Here is a 20,331-nt window from a genome sequence, read left to right as displayed (position 1 = left end):
CTGAAATGATGGACTTTAGGAAGGCCTTCAATAAGAGGTGAATAGCCTACAACTCCAACAGATTGGCATTTCATTTTCTGTCTGCCCAGAGACCTGTGATCTCCACATCTACAAAATAGCCTCCAAAACCCTGCAGAGATTCAGCCGTCACCACGTCAGCTGTGGATGAGGAAGGTAGAGGGGGTCTTCCATAGGTCAGATTGCGGGCCACAACTGCAGATTTTGTGCAGTTTCCTCAGTACTGGGCCCTCTGATATTTTAGAACCTGCATATGCCACCTGGTGATGTGGACAAGCTGGATGCATGAGGCCAACATGGCAAGAAGTCTTGGAGCTACTTTCACTGAGATCCAGAACCAGGGCTGAAACACTGAGGTCACAGCACGAATGTCCTGGGCTCGCTGCAATGGAGGGAAGTCCCTGGACTGCACTGTGTGCAAGATAACTACAAACAAAAGATGCCTCTGAGAAAGGGTCCTGTGTGACTTTGGCTCGCTGATGGACAACCACTATGATATCAGGAGATTTGCCATCACCTAAAGGTGGTCTACTACTGCTTGTGACGAGCCAAATTCGTGAACACCAGAAAATCACTGATAAGGCCGAAGGGGGGCAAAACAAACTAAAAATGCTCCTGGCTGACCCTGAACTGCAGGTAACATCTGTGGTACTGCAAGACAGGCACAGGGAAGTATGACTATTTTAGGTTCCAGGCTGCCATCCAGCTACCTGGATCCAGAGCAGATATAACCTTGGCCAATGTGAGCATTTTAAATGTGTCCATCGACAGGAAGTGTGAAGATGTAAAATAGGTGTAAAGCCTCTGTCCTTCTTCTGCACCAGGAAATAGCAGGAGTCAGAACACATTCCTATTTCTCATAACTGCACCTCTCGGTGGCCCCTTTACACAGTAGAGCTGACACCTCTTGCAGTAATATGGATAGGTGCTTCTCTGAAAGCCGCTTTGTTGTATGAGGATGCTGTGGTGTGTTGGATAGAAATGAAAGGGCGAAGCCCTGCTAAGTGAGCTGTAGGGTCCATCTTATTAGTATGGTAAACTGCACCATGGGAATAAAGGTCATATCCTGCTTCCTACAGGGTAGTTGTGTGCCACCAATGGCAACCTAAAATGGTTGGGGGTGATGCCTCAGGGGAGGGAGGCTGAGACAATTGGTGCCCTTGGTGACCTACAAGTTGCCTGCCTGGTCTCTATCGCCAGCTACGGAAGTGACAAAGTGACTGCAGCTGGGGTATGGGAACTAGTGTTTCCCATATGCCGTACCTCTAGTGTAGCCTCAGAAGGCTTAAATTGATGAGGAAATTGTCTAGCAGTGTCAAAAGGCACAAATAATACACTTTGGCCCAGCATTCCTTGAAGCACTGCAGGCCACAATCAGCATTCTTTCCACAAAGGCTGGATCCATGAAAAGGCATTTTTTATAAGGGATGCCTGTACATCTCCTGAACAACCTGTGGATTGCATCCACATGTGGAAATGAAGCATTGACCTACCTTGATTACAACAGCAAATTAAGCACTCTCTTTCATTGGCGGCCCAGGGGGGAAATCAACTCTGCCTTTCATCATCATAATGTGAGGTAAATCACACCCATCATCTCCACTGTCACATCTGAGTGATTGCGAAATCTGGTCTGAATCAGAACTAAAAAGCTGCTGGACCTTTTGATGGTGCCTCTGTGGAAGTGTATTGTCTGTATCACGTTGTACAGGAACTGGTTGCGAGACCTTGGTTGGTGTCCAGACAGATTTGGCTTAGGGGCAGATCCTAGAGTCAGCAGTGGATCCACCTCTGGCGCCAGTGACTCTGGGACCAGCTTTGATGAAAAAGGGACCAGCGCTGGTCTTGGATCTCGAACGATAGTCTCACTGGAGTCTGTGCGGAACCTGAGGCAGGTTCCATGGGCTCAGATGGTGCAGAGGATGGATTTCCTAACATAAAAATAGTGTGAATGATGCCTAAGAAGTAATCAAATGAATCAAATGGTTTATTTAACCATCTTCTTAAAAAATGAATATATGCAGTTTTTTTTTCTTTTCTCAAAACATATATATATACAAAACAGATACATACATACATATATATTCATACACAACCAATATATTAAATACTAACACAAATATATACACACAATATATTTACAAAATTGACAGACTAACATATATTTTGGACCTTTATATGTCTTCGCCCTTATTTTTCAACTGAAGGATGCTTCCAAGCCATGTACTACAAAAGACATTCCTTACAAACAGGAGATCACCATAAACTAACAGGAGCCAATGAGGTATATTATTTAAACCTCTATTATTTATGCACTCCTTTTAATTTTCCTTTTGCAAAATCATAATTTTTTGATGGTGCCTTCAACAAAAGTGTCGATGCGTTTCAGCCCTATAATTTCCGGGCCTCATCAGGACTTAGGGCTTTCAGAGGTCCGCCGTAATGTATTATATCACTTGGCTCTCCAAGCAGCGGGTATATATGTATTTCTAGCTTCCAATTGTCAACACAGCCTGCACGTTTAAAAACTGGGACTGCTTCTCTTCTTATTTTCCTTAATGTATGGGGCTCTACAATACTTCCACCGTTATCCCTTATCTCCGCGTTATTGCTTCGCGTCTGTATCAGTCGCCATTACGCTCCACCAACGAGGATGGATTTTCCAGCAGTAGCCTGCAGATCCTTGGACCCCAGGGGCATGCAAGTGGGAGCCAGAAGAGTGACAAAAATATTCAGGATGGCCTCCTTAAAGTCCTCACCCTGCTTCAGTGTCACATATGGCCCAGGAAACTTGGGGCACATTGGGATTGATAGTGGGGATCGGCTGCTCAGTCAGAGATCAGGAGCAAGATCGAGTGGCACCTTGATGCTTTATGATGATTCTCTTTGGATAGAAATCTGCGGGATGCGATTGAGTCCCATTTTACCTTTTGAGTTTCCTCTTTGACTTGGACTTTGATTTACTGAATGACTTTGATTGCTAAGAAGACATGCTGCGGGGTTGGTCCATGCCCTTGACTTAGAGCAGGACGTACAAAAAGTCCCTTACTTCACCTGATGGTCTGCAACGTGTAGCTTCTCTTCAGGTCCCAGATCACATGTGCGTGCATAAGGACACATTAATCGCAAGACTTAGAGCCTGAGCCCAAACACCAAAGGCACACCTCATGATGGTTTGTCACCGTCACCTGCTTCTGATAGTCACAGCATGGTTTGAACCCTGTAGTTTTAGGTGAAGACATTGTTCCCTTTCAAACTGGAATTCAATTTTGCAAAATTCATCAACTGACATACAAGGGAGTGGAGCTCCAGATCCACGTTCAAAAATGCAGAAAGAAAGCAACTAATGTCAGTACTCAGGGGAGGTGGTTATGATTGGCTCCACTCTGTCACATCTTGTTTGGAACAAAGCCCACATGAAGCTGCATGGTCCCACCTAGCAGTGCACCGGAGGACTGTTGTGGAATCTTCCAGTTCCAGCCTCATGCCTCGAGAATTTACTAAAGGTGAGAATTTTGGGCCTGATTCACAAGGGTAAATTAATACTTTTGTGTAAGTTTCAGATTGTTTTCTATTCACAAAGGGATTTATGAGTAGTATCTTTACGAGTGCAGAGTCTCCGCACACAAAAAGATAGGACAGTCCTATCCTAGAATGAGAACACAAGGTGGAATTCCACCATCTACAATTCTGAGTGTCTTCAGGCCCAGAATTATTGGTTTCCCAGACTCCAGACCTAATTTTTCCAGGTCAGAAGACACCGGACTTTGTCACATGCTGTATGGGCTGTGAGTACTATCACACCTCAGCCCCCATTCGACACATGCAGCAGCAAGGACAGAGCAGACAGTGCTCCCCCTAGACTGGGTCAAGTCTGCCTTGATCCCTCAACCCCCACATCCTGCCTCCTAATACAATAACCCTCCTGCTGAGATTTTTCATCTGCTCAAAACTCATAATTGCCAGGTTTTGGTGCATGGATACCAGCTGGAATATGGGATTCTCTTTATCAAAATCAACAACTTTATAAACAGGGCCTAAACGTTATGTCCAATTTCACATGAATCTAACAATCTCTCTCGTTCCTCAGACCCTAATATCTCTGACAGAATGTGATCTGGCATAAATATGCATGTTTTAAATATTGTTTTCAAATATATAACCAAAATGGAGTTAGCAATAGAAAATCTACCCCATGTAACAGATGTTTAATATTACAGGTAAGTGAATTTTCCTTACTACATTTTCTAAACTTCATACATGTCCTGATCTACTAAAGGATTAGTACAATTTAATGTAAACTTTTAAGGCCTTTTCTACAGAGAACCAGATTGTCTCTCGAAGCACTGTAAGTGCACCCTTTATGAACCATTGCCTTTGTTAAGAAGATTTGCTGTATCAAGAGTATGGTCCATTATACTGTGTTACAATTAAGCACCCGTTCCCTTTACATTTACTTTTAACTGTAATAGTACTCAGTAAGGAAAACTCACCAACACTTTTAAAATGAATGCTCCGATGATCTTTAAGAGATGCATTCTATGTTCCCCTTTTTAATGCATGAAATACATTTTTTGCTGACAATGTACATGTTGACAAATATTTTGAGTTAAGTAGATGCTAAATACTTACTATATAATACATACATATGTATCTTACATTTATCAGGTGAACTTTAGCAAAAGGAAAAGTGAAAAGAAAAGCATATCAGAAGTTCATGATGTCAAAAGGTGAATATATGAAATAACTAAAGTATATTTCCTGTGTGGTTTTATAGTAAGCATTTGTACTGAAAATAAAAAAAGTCTTATATGTCGTTTTACAAATTCCTTAAAATCTACTTCTCATCTTTGTTTTAGTTAGAGGTTAATAAGAGACATAGGTATATAAAATATATTAGGAAAACTAAGTTGCTAACATTATCCAGTAGTTGTCATTGCTATGCAGACGTTTTATGTACAAGGTAATGCAGTGTTTCTCATTCTGTAAGCAGCATAATTTAGGAATGGCCACTTCCCATTAGTTCCTTTTTTGTTAAAATTTCATTAACATTTCCTGATAAGTTTAATAACAAACTACATAGCAGCCTTGCGTCATGTGGAGACTTCAGACTGAAATCCTGCTGCCCATTTCACGGTGTTTGTTCAGTCTTAAGATGGTTCCACTTTCCATAGTAGCACTAAACTGACAACTACAAAATGGCAGATCACTAATTCTGCAGTCACGTGCTCACTAGGTCACTGTCATGCCTGGCAAGAATTGCTGGTGAATGATGCCCAAATCAGCCATGAGTCTTTGACATGCTCTGACCTTATGTAGTACAGTCAGGAGATTTCTAATTTCTAGGTTTTGGCTACACACAACTTTAACTGTCTGTAGGCAGACACATTGTTTCCAGGACACAACATTTACTTAAAGTGTGGCTTTGGTCAACCCCATGGCCGTGATTGGATGGGTATAAAGCAGGAATATCGACGGGATAATATCGACTAGCATAAATATCGAGGTAAGAATATCGACTGTAAAAAATATCGTTGTAGTAAATATCGTTGTTGTAAATATCGTTTTTGTAGAATGACAAAAATATCGTCAAAATAAAATATCGTTGAATAGAATATCGTTTAGAGAAATATCGTTGAATATAATATCGACAAAATAATTGAATGTGTAATATAAGTGTAGAAAAATTTGTTTTATGTTTAAATATTATTAATTAAATGTTTATTTTTATTATTATAGGGATAAAAATGTATTTTTTTTTAATATTAGTAAATATTTTAGGAGCGGGTTATTGGTATTATAGGGGATAAGGGTGGGTAGTAATTTAAAAAAGTAGTGTAAATAATATGTACATAATGGTAAAAAATTAGAAAAATGTAAAAGAAAAAATTTTTCAATGGCGAAATTTTACATTTAATTTAAATTACTGAATTATTGATTGAATTGTTTTTTTTAAAGATTTAATAGCGGGTTGTTGGTGATATAGGGGATAAGGGTGGGTAGTATTTTAAAATATGTTTAATAAAATTTAAATTAAATTAAAATAAATTATAAATTGAAATACGAAAATGTATTTAATTTATTTGAAATTGAATGTATTATATAATAATTTGGTAATTAAGTGTTATTTTTTTTATATAGTGTTTAATAAAAAAATTCTATAAATAATACGAAATTAGAAATTTCAATATTTAAATTTCAAAATTGAAATTTGAAATTTAAAATTTTTAATTTCAAATTTGAAATTTGAAATTTTACATTTATTTTTTAAATTATATTATTATAAGTCAAGTGTGTAATATTTGATGTTTGTGTATTTGTTATAATATATGCTAAGAATGAGTCAAAATACAAATATACAAAGTTTGGGTTACATTTTTAAAAATGTTAAAACTTTTTTAAAATTGTTAAAAAATTTAGATTTTTGAAACTTTAAATTTTGGGTTAAAAAATTTGGTATTGTTATGTTCTAAATAAAATATTGTGTGATTGTAATTTAATAGTCTATTTTGTAGTATGATAGATAAGAGTGGTTATTAATATATATAGTGATGTTTATGTGTTATAATATCACAAATATTATTGTTTCCTGTCCAGCACTTTACTTGACTTATGTAGGATTGGAGTTAAAATTGTGATTTATTTTTGCTTACTGTTAAGTATTTTCTATGTGTTATGTTTTATATTTTATATTTTATAAAAAAATAAATTAATTTTTTTTTTTTATATTTTACAATTATTATGATATATAATTTTGCTATATTTTTTTAATAATAAACAAATATGATTATTTTGTACATTTTTACATATATATCACAAGTGTCAACATTTATTAAGTACAATGGTAATATAGTTTTGGACACTTTTTTTATTCATACTTTTCAGTTGTTGATGCAAACATTTTCATATTTTTTAATACACTTTTTTCAAATATTTGTTTACATTCTACATTGCAATTTTTATCATATATACATTGTTATATTACATTAATTAGTATATTAAATTTTAAATTTTTAAATTAAAATTTAATATGTTAATTAATTTACATGTAATTGTATTTTTCTACAGTATGTACATAAAATTGTGTTCAGTGTTATACATATAAAAAAAATTAACAATCAAAAACATATTTTTAATATACTATAATTATTTAATATATAATTATATTAAAAATATTAATGTATATTTTACATTAATCAAAAGGTTCTTTACAAACAATAATACATTTATTACAATACATGGAAAAAATAATGCTATTCATCTCTATTTTTGTTTAAATTATGGGGATTTAGTCCTATTTTAGTTTTTATTGTGCTGCCATTTTAATTTTTGAACTTCACTTTTTTGTCTATCTACATCGTTGTTTGGGTCAATTCAGAAAACGGAACCTCGCGGTTGGGAGCTGCTTCGTGTTGGTGAATGTAAGTTTATTTTACATTATTTTTAACTACTTTTTAAGACATTATAGAGTTAGTTGTATTGTGTAAGTGTTGGTATGTGTTGTACTTTACAGTTTATGTGAAAAATACGTGTTATTTAAGGTCTTTATTGATAACGTACTTTGTAAGATATTTATTATGAAATTAAGGTTTATGTATTGTGTAAATGAATTAATTTAGGTGTTTTCCTATGTTTTATATGTTATGTTTAGGCTTAGTGGCTTTCGTATTTATTGTGGGTGAGTTTTGTTTGTATTTATTTACAGGTGTTCGTTTTGGTGAGCTGAGGGATTTTATCGCGTAATTTTGGTTAAATACAGCTAAATGTTTAACTACATTTCTTGATTTTTCGGGGTTTTGGAGCGTTTTTATCGTCATTATTTTTCTCGTTTTTTATGGTTCCGTTCTCGAGAGGATTGCTACGTGGGACCCTTATAAAACAGTTGTTTTTTTCCATTTTGTGGGGATTTTTTTAAACCATGTGGATTTATTTATGTTCTATTCGTCTTGAAACCATCTTTTTGGAACACATTCTACAGCTGCACAACACTTAAGTTATTATATTTTAGATTGGGGTGGATTGAGCTATATTGTGCAATTTTGTTTAATGTCGTTTTATTATGTCTTGTAATAATAGATTACATTTATTTTTACATGACATAATGTAACTACATTAAATAAAAAGGTTTGTTTTATTTATTGTTTGAAATGTTTTTATGTGTTGCTTGTTAAAGGATAGATTTTGCTATTAGTTCTAAGTATTCAATACCTTCAATACTTGGGTACATTCTGACTTTTTGCTGTAGGTATTCGTACATATTTAATGTTTGTTTACTTAGTTTAGGGCCGATTTTAGATAGAGATTGCTCTATTCTTAGTTCTTGGTAGCTTTGCTCTTTTTTGATGCTTTGGATTAGTTTATGAAGTGTGGGTTGTGTTCTTCCTATTGTGGCTTGGAAGGCATTATGCCATCCTTCGACCGCGTTGTTGGTTTTGGCTTTCTGTGCCATAGTACTAGCATACACATTCCACCATGGAATTTGGAATTTAGGTTGTCTGCGGTGGCCCGAACGATGTAATCTTCCCACCCAGGTATCTTCAAAATAGTCTAAGAAGGGAGTTAATTTTGTCTCATTGGTGCGGTAGAAAGGGCTGTCAAGTAGTAAATTGTAATAGTTAGCAACTTCTGTTGTTGGTACAAATGCCAATGCTATTAACTTTTTAATCTGATAAGCAAAGTTACTGTTTGTTGAATATTCAATGCTTAAAGTAGATTTTTGTAAGTGTCTCCATATACTTTGGTTGTAGTGATAATAACACCCTTGTATTGATGTGTGAGGATATATTTTAAGTATAGCTTGAATCATGGCTATTTCAAAGTCTATTATTATTCTTTGTGGATAGTAATTATCAGTAAATTCTTTGATAGTTGTTAAAATTTCTATGTAGGTAGCATTTGTTTTATTTGGCAGCAGTGTATAAATTAAAGAGATATTTGTTTCTTGGTACTCACCATGGATGGTGTAAAGTTGATAGAAAGGTTTGGGACATACTTTAAAAGTTCCGTCCATCATCCAGGTTTCACACGATTTTAGTTTTTGCAAATTGCTATTTGTTGCAAAAAGTAAAATTCTTTTATCATGACTGTGGTTATCATACATTAAGAATTTATCTTCATTGTGTGTAATAGTATATTCAGGATAAATTATAATGTCTTGAAAAGTTTTAGGTGCTGGTGGAGTTGGATCAGAAGCTCGTTTTGTTTTTGCAATTAATCTTTTCAAGTTGAGTATTGAAGGTAACTGTCCTGTGACATGTTCTGGCACCTTGCTTAAAACATTTTTCAAAATAGTGGTGCTTGTTTCTTGTGAGCCTGTACTAGCTTCTCTCAATGTCTCTAGTGCTTCTCTTACTTCGACTTCTGTTACATTGGGTGGGTGGTTATGCTCATGTACATTTACAACATTGTTATCAACAGTCTGTGCTCTACCATAGCATGCAGTTGAGTAATATTTACTACATTTCCAATACGTTTTATTCCCTTTTATTCTTTCTTGGGTGTAGGTGTAACCCATGTAGCTCAGCATTATTTTCCCTTTTTGAGAAGTAATAAAAGTAGCTCCTGTTGCCATGTCTAAGGTAGATCTGTGAAGACATATATTTTTTTTTAGTAAAAGTGATAAACATTTCTTGACATGTGTACGTTAAAAGGAAAAAGTGCAAAAACTTACTTCCAATGTTGTTTTCCTGCTAATTATATGTTTTCTGTTCTTATATGTAGATTTTCACTCTTTAATGTTCTGTAGTTGTGGTAAAGAATAATACAAAAAAATGATTTCGTTTTATAGTTGTTTGTTTTTACTTTCTGATTATTAATAGACACAGTGGGTATACTTACTTAATGTAGTAGAAGATGTTGTTAGTTTAGTTGTAGATTGGTAGATGAATTTTCTATAATCTGTAAAAGAAATTTAAATTGTGTTATTTATTGTATTAGGATCTATTAGTAGGTAATAACATATCAAGTCTTTAGCAAGTTTACTTTGTGACTTTTTAAATTTATTTAAAAGCTTTCTAAGTACACATGGATAAGGCAGTTCATAATTTCATTTAATTATTATCTTGTGGTAGTTGTTGATAGGATGTTGTAGTTATATTTAAACAAATAAAAAGACCATCTTTTTAGTTTAGGGAGTTTAGCTAGTTATCGACAGGTTTGTATGATTAATGAAATGGGACTTCACTTACTTGATTTTTAGTATGCTGTGTTGTAGTCGTTGTAGTAGGTGTGTATTCTCTTGTTTTCAGCAAAGTAACCGTTTTCATCCAAGTTTGGCCAAAAAATGGTAAATTAAGTTAAGTCTGTAATTGTCTTTATAGTAGTGAGTTAATTAATTGTTATATTTGATTGGTTCAATTACATATATTTTAAATTCATTGGCTGAGAACATTAGTTTGAATTTGAAAGCCGTTAATTTGTAAAGAATTTGTAGCATCAATAATTGTTTTCGATTTTAATTACAAAATGTATTATATGTGTTTTATTTTAATGGTAAATATTTATTACAATGTTAAAATTAGTGAAATGTTATTTAAAGTAATCCGATAAGAGTGTATGATAGTGTTTGGTAATGTTTATATTGGTTTACCACCTTTACAACTTAACTTTTACAACGCTAAAACCATTACAACGTATGTATTTACAACGCATGTTTTTACAACGTAGGTACCTTTACAACGCATACCATTACAACGTAAGTATTTGTAAGTATATAATTATATTTAAAATGTAATATGTTTGGTTTTTTTTAAGGGGTATATTTAGGGTTCAGGGTCAGTTTAGCGTTTTTGGGTGAAGGGGTATTTTTAGTGTTCAGGGTTAGTTTTAATTTTTTGGGTAAAGGGGTATTTTTGGTGTTCAGGGTCAGTTTTTAGTTTTTGGGTAAAGGGGTATTTTTAGTGTTCAGGGTCAGTTTTCAGTTTTTGGGTAAAGGGGTATTTTTAGGGTTCAGGGTCAGTTTTAATTTTTTGGGTAAAGGGGTATTTTTGGTGTTCAGGGTCAGTTTTCAGTTTTTGGGTAAAGGGGTATTTTTAGTGTTCAGGGTCAGTTTTCAGTTTTTGGGTAAAGGGGTATTTTTAGGGTTCAGGGTCAGTTTTCAGTTTTTGGGTAAAGGGGTATTTTTAGGCTTCAGGGTCAGTTTTCAGTTTTTGGGTAAAGGGGTATTTTTAGGGTTCAGGGTCAGTTTTCAGTTTTTGGGTAAAGAGGTATTTTTAGGGTTCAGGGTCAGTTTTCAGTTTTTGGGTAAAGGGCTATTTTTAGGGTTCAGGGTCAGTTTTCAGTTTTTGGGTAAAGGGGTATTTTTAGGGTTCAGGGTCAGTTTTGAGTTTTTGGGGTACAGGGGTACAGGATAGAAAATAATAAAATTATATATAAATAAAAATAAAAAATGATATGAATTTATATTAAATTAATTTACAATTTATTTATTTCAATTAATTTATATTAACAAAATTAATATATACTTACCAATACTTACGTTGTAATGGTATGCGATGTAAAGGTACCTGCGTTGTAAAAACATGCGTTGTAAATTCATGCGTTGTATTAGTATTTGTGTTGTAAAAATTTCGTTGCAAAGGTATGCGTTGTAAAAGTATGCGTTGTAACGTCATACATCCTTTATATTACTAATGTATCTTTTTATTATTATATATAAATAAAACATACATAGTGTATATACATATATGTTAGAAAAGCTTATTTTAATTTTTATTTATTATGAAAAAGTGAATAATAGAAAGGTAATGTGTATATAAGGTTATAAAGAAAATGGCGATATTTTTTGTATATTAATATAAGTAGAAAGGTAGTCGATATTTGTGTAGTCGATATTAGTGTAGAAGGTAATGTTATTTTAAAGATAGTCGATAATGTAGTAGTCGATATTTATGTAGTCGATATAATTGTTAACGATATTAGAGTAGTCGATAAAAAAATATCGATATTTGTGTAATTTCTTGTTTAAGTATATGGTGACGATATTTTTGTAGACGATGTATTTGTGGCGATATTTTTGTAGGTCGATGTTTTTGTAATCGATATTTCATCATGGAACCGATTGGATGGCTTTGTTGCTGTGACTCAGTTGTCTGTTCTTGGTTCTGTGGCTTTCCACCCTGTTCATGTGCTTCTTGCACACAGGAGCATTTTGGTCTTATAGTGTTCTGATTGCTTGAGTTGTATCCTTCCACTGCTGATGTCAGGGAACTATTCTTCCGTTTGCCCTTTTTGATGTCATTTAACATTCAGCACTCCAAGGGAGGGCATGGCTCTTTCTCTTTCCTATCTCTGCATCTTGTTGCTAGCTCCCACAACTCCCATAACTCCCTGTTTCCCCATTGCATCAACTTCTCATCCCTCTATCCAATGTCTTTTACTTTCTTCGCTTCCACCACCTTCCTTGTCACTCGCTACTCTTAATCCCTATCTCCTCATCTCCATACTCAGTCACCTCCTCATCTCCTACTCAGGCTCAGATTTGCTAAGATTTTGCTTCGGGTTTCATCACTCTTTTAGCACAGCCTGACGCAAAGTCTATTTTGGGAATCACAACGCCATGTGAAGCCTAATTTGTGTGTCTTTAAGTGACTTTGTAAATACATTTAAATGTAACATCAGGCTGTGCACAACACTGCCTCGCTTTACCTTGTGTCAGGTTGGTGTTACATAGGTTGAGCATGGGTGTTCCCTTGCTTTCACCTATGTGTTTTGATGCATATTCAAATTTACAAACACTTGGAAACATGGGTTTGCGTCAACATAGTGGGCCTACCCGAGGCTTGTGGAATGAGGAGAAATATCTTTATTTATCTTTGTTTTTACCCATTAGCGTGTGTTCTACCTTTTGCAGCAAAATGCAAAGAGAAAAGAACCTCACAAAAACTGCACAAAAATTATCCTGATTACCAAAGGCACCCGTGCAGCATAACACAAAGGTGTCTGTGATAGCTTTTGGCAGCCACAAGTGTGCCAGTACCAGGAGAGAGCAGAAATGCACAATATCCTTTCAAATATGGCAGAGTTCTGCTCTCTTCCCTTCACACAATGCAGATCGCCAATTTCTCTTGCTGCCAGAATCAGCCTGGGTTGTAGGGCAATCTGAAAGAGCCTATTATGTAATGCCTATTTGTATTTCGCACTGATCACCCAGGTAGGTAGGATGCAAACTCTTAAGTTGAAGTTACTCTAAGAGTCAGGTTTTCAACTTCTTGCGGAACTCAAGAAGTGATGAGGAGGCTTTGGGGGAAATTTGAGATAAGGCGTGATACCTGGTTCTTTTTTTGTGTATACGGGATACACGTACTAATGAGAGCCCTGCTGATTCGATGTGTCTAGAGAGGTGGTGGAAGTGTGTGGCTATTGAGGTAGGCAGGGCTTATACTGTGTCATGCTTTGTATGTGTTTGTGACTAGTTTGAACTGAGTGTACTTGTGTTTAGAGAGGCAGTAAAATTCTTTGAAGTGTGGAGAGATGTGGGTGTGGTGGGGTAAGTTGAGGACGAGTCTTGCAGCAGTGTTTTTGGATGGTATGAAGCCTGTTCAGGAGCTGTTTCTTGATTCCTGTGTACAGTGCATTGTTGTAGTCGAGTCTGTTGGTTATCAGGGACTGTGTCACTGTTTTTCTGGTGTTCACTAGTAGCCACTTGAAGATGGGCTGGTCTCACAGATCAGTGTGTAGGTTGGTTTTTCTGTGGGCTTGTTTCATGGTCTGGTGGGCTGTTTTTTACTGTCGATAGCCTTGATGTTACCACAAGCATTCCCTGCATAAAGTGCAAATGTATGCAGTCTCCCATATCTGCAAAACACTTATACCGATTTTCTTTACACATTTAAACAGCCCTGATTTGCAAAGGTGGACCACTTTCTTAATTATCTGATTCGTTAATAGGAGGCTTTTTTTTATTTGTTGCCTGGGCCTATTTTCTACCCTTTTTAGGTCTCGCCTACCGATGCCGCGTCATGCCCTGCTCGCTTAAGCGAGACTTATTGTTGCCGACTCGCTTAGCGAAGTGGGACAGGAAAGGTGTGCGAGCTTGTAAACATATTGGAGACAATGGCTGTGACCGCACGCTTTTGGAGACATGTGCTGTGAACGCTCGCTTTTGGAGACATGAGCTGTGAGCGTGTACGGTAGCGTTAGCAGCGTCTTTTCTCACTCTCCCCCACGCTTTCACTTTTCGTGAGCGAGCGCGCCTGGACAGCCCATGTGCACGCTCACGGCATCTTGTGATGTTTAGTCTGAGAACTGTTTGAAGTTGTGCGGTTGTGTTCCTTTTACAGAAGTGTGTTGTCGTTGGCATATTAAGAATACATTTTATTTTAAAATGCAGCTCGCCAGAGCGCTCAAGCCTCAATAGGCTGGACTCTGGGCCAGAGTGACTTCCTAACAGAGGAGAGGTATCTGTTGTAATACACAGCATGTTCCGCCCCCTCCCCTTTATACAGTCTTCGCGACTCTAGCATTGTTGACCCATGGGCCATTTCCCGAACCCGTACACTGGGAGCCTCTGGTCTCCACACTGCCCGCAGCTTTGTAGTCGTTCAAGCCCTTACTTAACCCTTACGTTTCTGCAAACTGAAATGTGCCCTCTAGGGTAGATCTCCAGTAACGAGGTGCGACACACATGCAAAGGAATTATTCTTTCAACAAATTAAGCAAGCACGTCAAATTCACTCGCTCCACCCTACAATTTCTATTGCCTCAAAGCAGGGGTGTTGCAGGTTTTCCCATGCAACAACAGTGCCAAGAGCTGCTTTGCTGATGGGTGTTGTCTCTGGCCTGTGGCGGCAGAGTGATTTACGCAAGCCTCTCTTGTCTTCGACGGCGGAAGAAACAGGAAGACGGCCTCTGGACACAATAAAACCCCATTTTACTGCGCTTCATCTGGGCTGATCCTCGTTAAAATGCTTTCGCGTTACACTAGAGCTTTAGGTGCTCCACGGAAGGGGTCGTCTCGAGCTATGAGTGTTTACAGGTATTTGAACTGCAGCAACTCTCTGAACTGCCGGGGCCACCTGCAAGGGACGGGACTCTGACATTTGGCACAAAACTGGTTCATCCCTTTCAGGCTAATTAGTACTTGCCTGACAATGATCCAGCATTATTGGATAACCAGTTATGCTTAGCAAGATGGTTCTGATTCTCGCATCGTAATTGGAGATGGCTCGTCTTCTCAGTCTTATTGCTTTCCAGTTTTCGGCTTTTAAACAGGCAGTGTTCTGTTTTCAATGTAATGTTGTCAACGAGAGGTGAATTGTTGTTGCTACATATGTATGGGTGTAGTGGCCTTCTGTGATGCAGCAGGGTTTGAAGACCTTGGTGGCGTAGCCAGTTTAATTCTTTCAAGGTGGGAGTGACGTGGTTACACATTTTTAGGTCTATGAGATGAACTGCAGCGCATACGATGCCTTTCAATAGAGCAAGTATGGTGTTAAGAGATGGTAGAGCAGAGAGTTGCCACCGTCCAGGTATAAAACGTTTTGACTATTGTTGTGAAGTTCGTTTGAGGGAGGAAAGGTTTCCCTTTGCGAGGGGGAGTAGACTCCTTGTTCTTTTGGATTTCTTGACAATGTGTATTTTGAAGGAGAGGGTGCGGTTGGGATTTTATGGAAGTCTTATGAAAGTTGGGGGGGCAGAGGGTGAAGCCCCTGCAGGTTCATTTTAGAGAGCCGGGTTTGAATTTTTCATGCTGTTGAATGATGAACACAAGGAATTCTGTCTTGGTTTGCGTCGGCAGCATATTTATTTATTTATGACATTTATTGAGCGCACGGCTACCCCCCCCGGGGGTGTCCCGGCGCTGAGGACTGCAAACGGGAGGAACCCAGAATTTAGCAGCTGGAAAATAGAAAAGTCTTCAGTTTGCCCCTGATTTGTAATTTAGTGTCAATAAGACGAAGACTGATAGGTAGGGAAATCCAAAGTTTAGATACCACCACCGCAAATGCTCTACCACCCTTTCTTGCTAGGCGGAATCTGGGAGGGAGCAGGAGACGGAGGTGGTTAGATCTAAGCACATGACGATTGGACTATCTTCAGCCTGTGTTTTTCGGTATCTGTGGCCTTTTCCATTCAGAGCCATGAAGACAAGTACAAGGGCCTTAAATTTGATGCGCGCAGTGATAGGGAGCCAGTGAAGCTTCCCTTGATAAGGTGAAATGGAATGCCGGTAGGGGACCTTACAAATCAGCCTGGCTGCAGCGTTTTGCACGATCTGCAGTCTGTGGAGGAGGTAGGCTGGAAGTCCTACATACAGACTGTTAGCGTAGTCTAAGTGTGAGGTAACAAGGGCATGCGTCACTGTCTTCAGTGATTCAGTGAGGAGAAAGGGGGAGATCTTTCTTATCATGTGAAGTTTGCCAAAGCAAGCAGAGGTAACTTTCAGGATCTGGGTGTTATAGGATAGTTCGCTATCAATTTGGACACCGAGATTGCGTGCCACATTAACCGGGGAAGGTGGAGGATTCAGTTCCGCAGGCCACCAGGTGGCGGGTAACAAGGGGGTCGCTTGATTAAAGAACAACACCTCCGTTTTATCGGTGTTGAGTTTTAGCGTGTTCAGAGTCATCCAAGCTACGATATTGGATAGGCAAGTTTTAAAATTTTCTAATCCAAGAGGCGAGTGGTCTCTGAAGGAAAAAAAAATGAGCTGAGTATCATCAGCGTAAGAGACCATTCTAACCCCAAAAGTCTCTATCACCTTTGCCAGGGGTGCGAGATAAACATTAAAAAAAGAGGACTAAGAGCAGAACCTTGTGGCACGCCACAGCCGAGCGGTCCGTCAAGAAGGAGGTAATTCAGGCCAGCGGGGTATCACAGATCCCCAACTCTAGGAGCCTGTCCAGCAGAATGGAGTGGGAGACCGTGTCGAAAGCTGAGGACAGGTCGAGGAGCACAAGCATGGCTACCTCTCCCCTGTCCACGCTCTCCCGCACGGTCTCCGTGACCTCCAATAATGCTGTCTCAGTGCTATACCCGGTCCTGAATCCGGAGTGTGAGTCGTGTAGAAGTTCATTCGACTCTAAATAGTCGGAAAGTTGTTCTTGAACAATTTTTTCCAGGATTTTAGCTGGTTTGGGGAGCAAAGATATTGGGCGATAGTTGCTGAACACAGCTGGATCGGACTCAGGTTTTTTCAGGAGGGGGATGAGAATGGCCTGTTTCCATGTCTCCGGGAACTGACCCGCTAAGAGGGAGGCGTTCCATAGCGTAGCCATAGGCTGTATATCAAGTGTAAATGTTGTGGATGCTGCTAGTTTTTTTTTTGCAGTGTATAATGTTTTAAAATGAAGTCCCTCTGCCTTTTAAAGGCACTTTGAGTGGTGCTTTTATTCAGGTAAGTGCTCTGTATTTTCTTATTTTACACTGAAAAGAACTTAAGTGCAAGACTACCCGTAATGAGCTGTATTTATTTTTATCACCAGGATTTTCCATCAGGTTTGATTAGTGTATATAATATATTGTGTTTTTTTTAGTTTTAAAAGCGTTAATATATGAATATATTTTATACTGCAACGTTGTAGAGCCATTGCTTAAAGCCACTGACATATGAGGAATTGGGATTGGCATGATGTACCTTCCTGTATCACAGCAGGCTCCCAGGGTTTGCTGGGAATGACTTGCTTTAATGTGCTAATTTGCCTAGACCACCAAGAGCCTCAGAAAACTTACCATGAAGGAAATGCTGTTTAGTATATTACCAGCAGCCTAGAACCTTTAGCGTTGCCTCCCTAGCAGTTTCTACCAGTCTTCATAGGTCGAGTGGGTGCAACCGGACATAGACCCATTGCTTCCTGTGCATTACAGATTCGAAATGCTCTTTGATGATGAGGTACAAACATACTAGGTTACCTCTTGTCTTTTGTAGCAGGGATATATCCTAGAAATGTCTACCAAACGCATCACTTGGACGGAATGGGCTAATGTCACAAGGTTAGTCTTCTTCAGCAATAGCATCCATCAACTTTAAACAAACAGTTGCAATGCAATATGTCTCGCATTTACGCGAGTTTGAGCTATTGACTTTGCAAATAACAATGCCTTTTATATTTGTTTTCATTTTAAAAACATAAATAAAAGGCATTGTCATTTACAATGCCAATAGCTTTAACTCATGTAATGCTAGACCTATTGCATTGCAAATGCTTGTTTCACGTTGCTTGCTGCGCTGCATTGCGTGGAAGTTTAGTAAATATGATCCTCTGTATCTTCCCCACATTATGGCAGGCCCCTTTAGGTATTGGAAGATAATATGGATGTTTTAGTACTACATAATCAGCTTTTAATGTGTATCGGTATACCTTGAGCACCCTCTTGTGACTTGGCTCAGTATAGTCTCACGTATTCATCACACTAAAACGTACGCAGTAATTAACATTTCATTATAAACCCGACAAATCAATAACACTAGCACATGATGTTTACATTCTGTGGCCATAATGCCATACAGTGCCCTTGGAAACACTGAGAGGTGTCTAGAAGCTCCAGATCGAATTGTACTGGGCGCAGTGGGCCCAGTCACTCAGTAATGCACTCCAGGGTGCATGATGATGTTAATGGAAGCTGCTGCTTATACGGCTTGTGCTATAATCATGAATCAGGAACACACTGTTAGCTGTTAGCACTGAAGTAAAGCTGAAAGGGAATCTCTTAATTTCCAGTTCCATGTCACTGACGTATGTATAAATGCAATACACTTGGGGCAGCACAAGTTGATTGAGTTTCATCTAGAAGTTAGCTCACTTTTAGAGTGCTCCCTGTGGATATGAAGGGTCTCAGGCCCCTACTAGGAAACCTATTTGGGTACTTCTTGGGCCCTTATACATAACTGCCAAGTTTCAGATTGCTCATGTGTGACATTGAATTAAATGTGACTTATAAAGCTCATTTCTACTCCATGGAGTGTGCCGGCGCTGAGCCTTTCAGTCATCCACAAGGTGCAGTCAGATTATCTAATCTTGTTGGAAGAGCTAGGTCTTCAACCTTTTCTTCAACAGAGCGGTAACAGCTGTGAGTGTAGCTCAAAAGAGAGTTTGTTCTAAGCTACTGGTCTGAGGTAGGAGAAAGTTTGTCCACCCATTGTCATGCAGTAAATCTTAGGAATACTAACAAGAAGTGTGTAGGTTGACCGCAAGTTTCTGAAGGGGGCATATAAACTGATTCTGACCTTAAGATAAACGGGACCAGAATGGTGCAGTGCTCTGTCAACCTAGACTAACGTTTTGAAGATAATTCTCTACTTTTTCGGAAGACACTATAGGGCCCGCTAGTGCAGGGACACGTGATCTTGGTGCCAGACAAAGGAGAATGTGGGCTGTCGTATTCCGGACCACTTGTCGCTTGTTAAGCAGATAGTCCAGGAGTCTCAGATATAGGGCATTTCCATAATCTAGCCTAGATATTGTAGGTGCCTGGATGACCACCTTTCTTGCAGACAAAGAAAGAAAATATAAAAACTTTTTTAATGTCCGCAGAAGCCCAAAACATGCCCAAATCACAGACATAACAGCAGCACTGTGCCTATTCCCGGAACAGTACCATACTTGTGTATCTGCATCACTAAACACAGCCAACAGTCATTGGATTTTGTGGTGGTTGTTGGCCACAGTTTTATTATTCATGACATACGTCATATTTGTACAACTCCCCCGGACACCTTCTTGGGGCCGGGGTTATAAATCATTATCATACATTATTGCAAATTGGGTATCACTCAGTGTTATCTGGACATCATAAATCAGGGGTCATAAATCCTGGTCTTGGTGAACCATGCCACCCGTTACCAGGAAGCCAATCCTCTCTGGACGGTGACAGCCCCTGTGGTGGGCCGTGCAGGTCCGACAGGGGTACTAATTTCATATCTAGGTATATGAAATCTCTGTGGAAGGAGTGCAGTGTAACCTATAAGTTCACCACGCCTTACCACCCCCAGGGTAACGGTCTGGTTGAGAGATGTAACCGGAACAGCAGAGGGACTGTTGCCAGGTATTGGGTCAGTTCGCCTCCCTGACTCCAGGAGTCACCCATTGGTGCATCCATGATGTCGACACTGGAGACAGTCTGTCTGTAAAACAAGAATTGTATAGAGTAGCTGATAAGGTAAGGGCCAGCATCAAGGAGGAGGTTTCCAAGATGCTGGTGCTAGGGGTGATTGAGCCATCCACATCCAGCAGCCCCCGGGCTAGCCCAGTGGTCCTTGTGTCAAAAGCTGCTGCACCAAGTGCCACCCCAGAACTCCTGTTCTGTGTGGATTACCGTGGGCTCAATGCGATCACCAAGACTGACGCTCACCCCATCCCCAAAGCTGATGACCTC

General features: G+C 38.6%; 1 protein-coding gene across 7 annotated transcripts in view; it reads left to right on the top strand.

Moving 5' to 3' along the window:
* ZCWPW2 (zinc finger CW-type and PWWP domain containing 2) overlaps nt 1–20,331 on the top strand; it is a 918,117-nt gene that overhangs the window by 571,581 nt on the left and 326,205 nt on the right. For all 7 annotated transcript variants that reach the window (XM_078663943.1, XM_078663945.1, XM_078663946.1 and 4 more), the window contains exon 6: nt 4,687–4,748. In XM_078663943.1, coding sequence (XP_078520069.1) covers nt 4,687–4,748 — 62 coding nt within the window. The remainder of the gene's footprint in view (nt 1–4,686; nt 4,749–20,331) is intronic.

This window comes from Lissotriton helveticus, chromosome 10 (genome assembly GCF_964261635.1).
Source record: "Lissotriton helveticus chromosome 10, aLisHel1.1, whole genome shotgun sequence".
Classification (NCBI taxonomy): Eukaryota; Metazoa; Chordata; class Amphibia; order Caudata; family Salamandridae; genus Lissotriton; species Lissotriton helveticus.
Note: the sequence above shows the minus strand (reverse complement) of the source record. Positions and strands in the feature narration are given on the sequence as shown.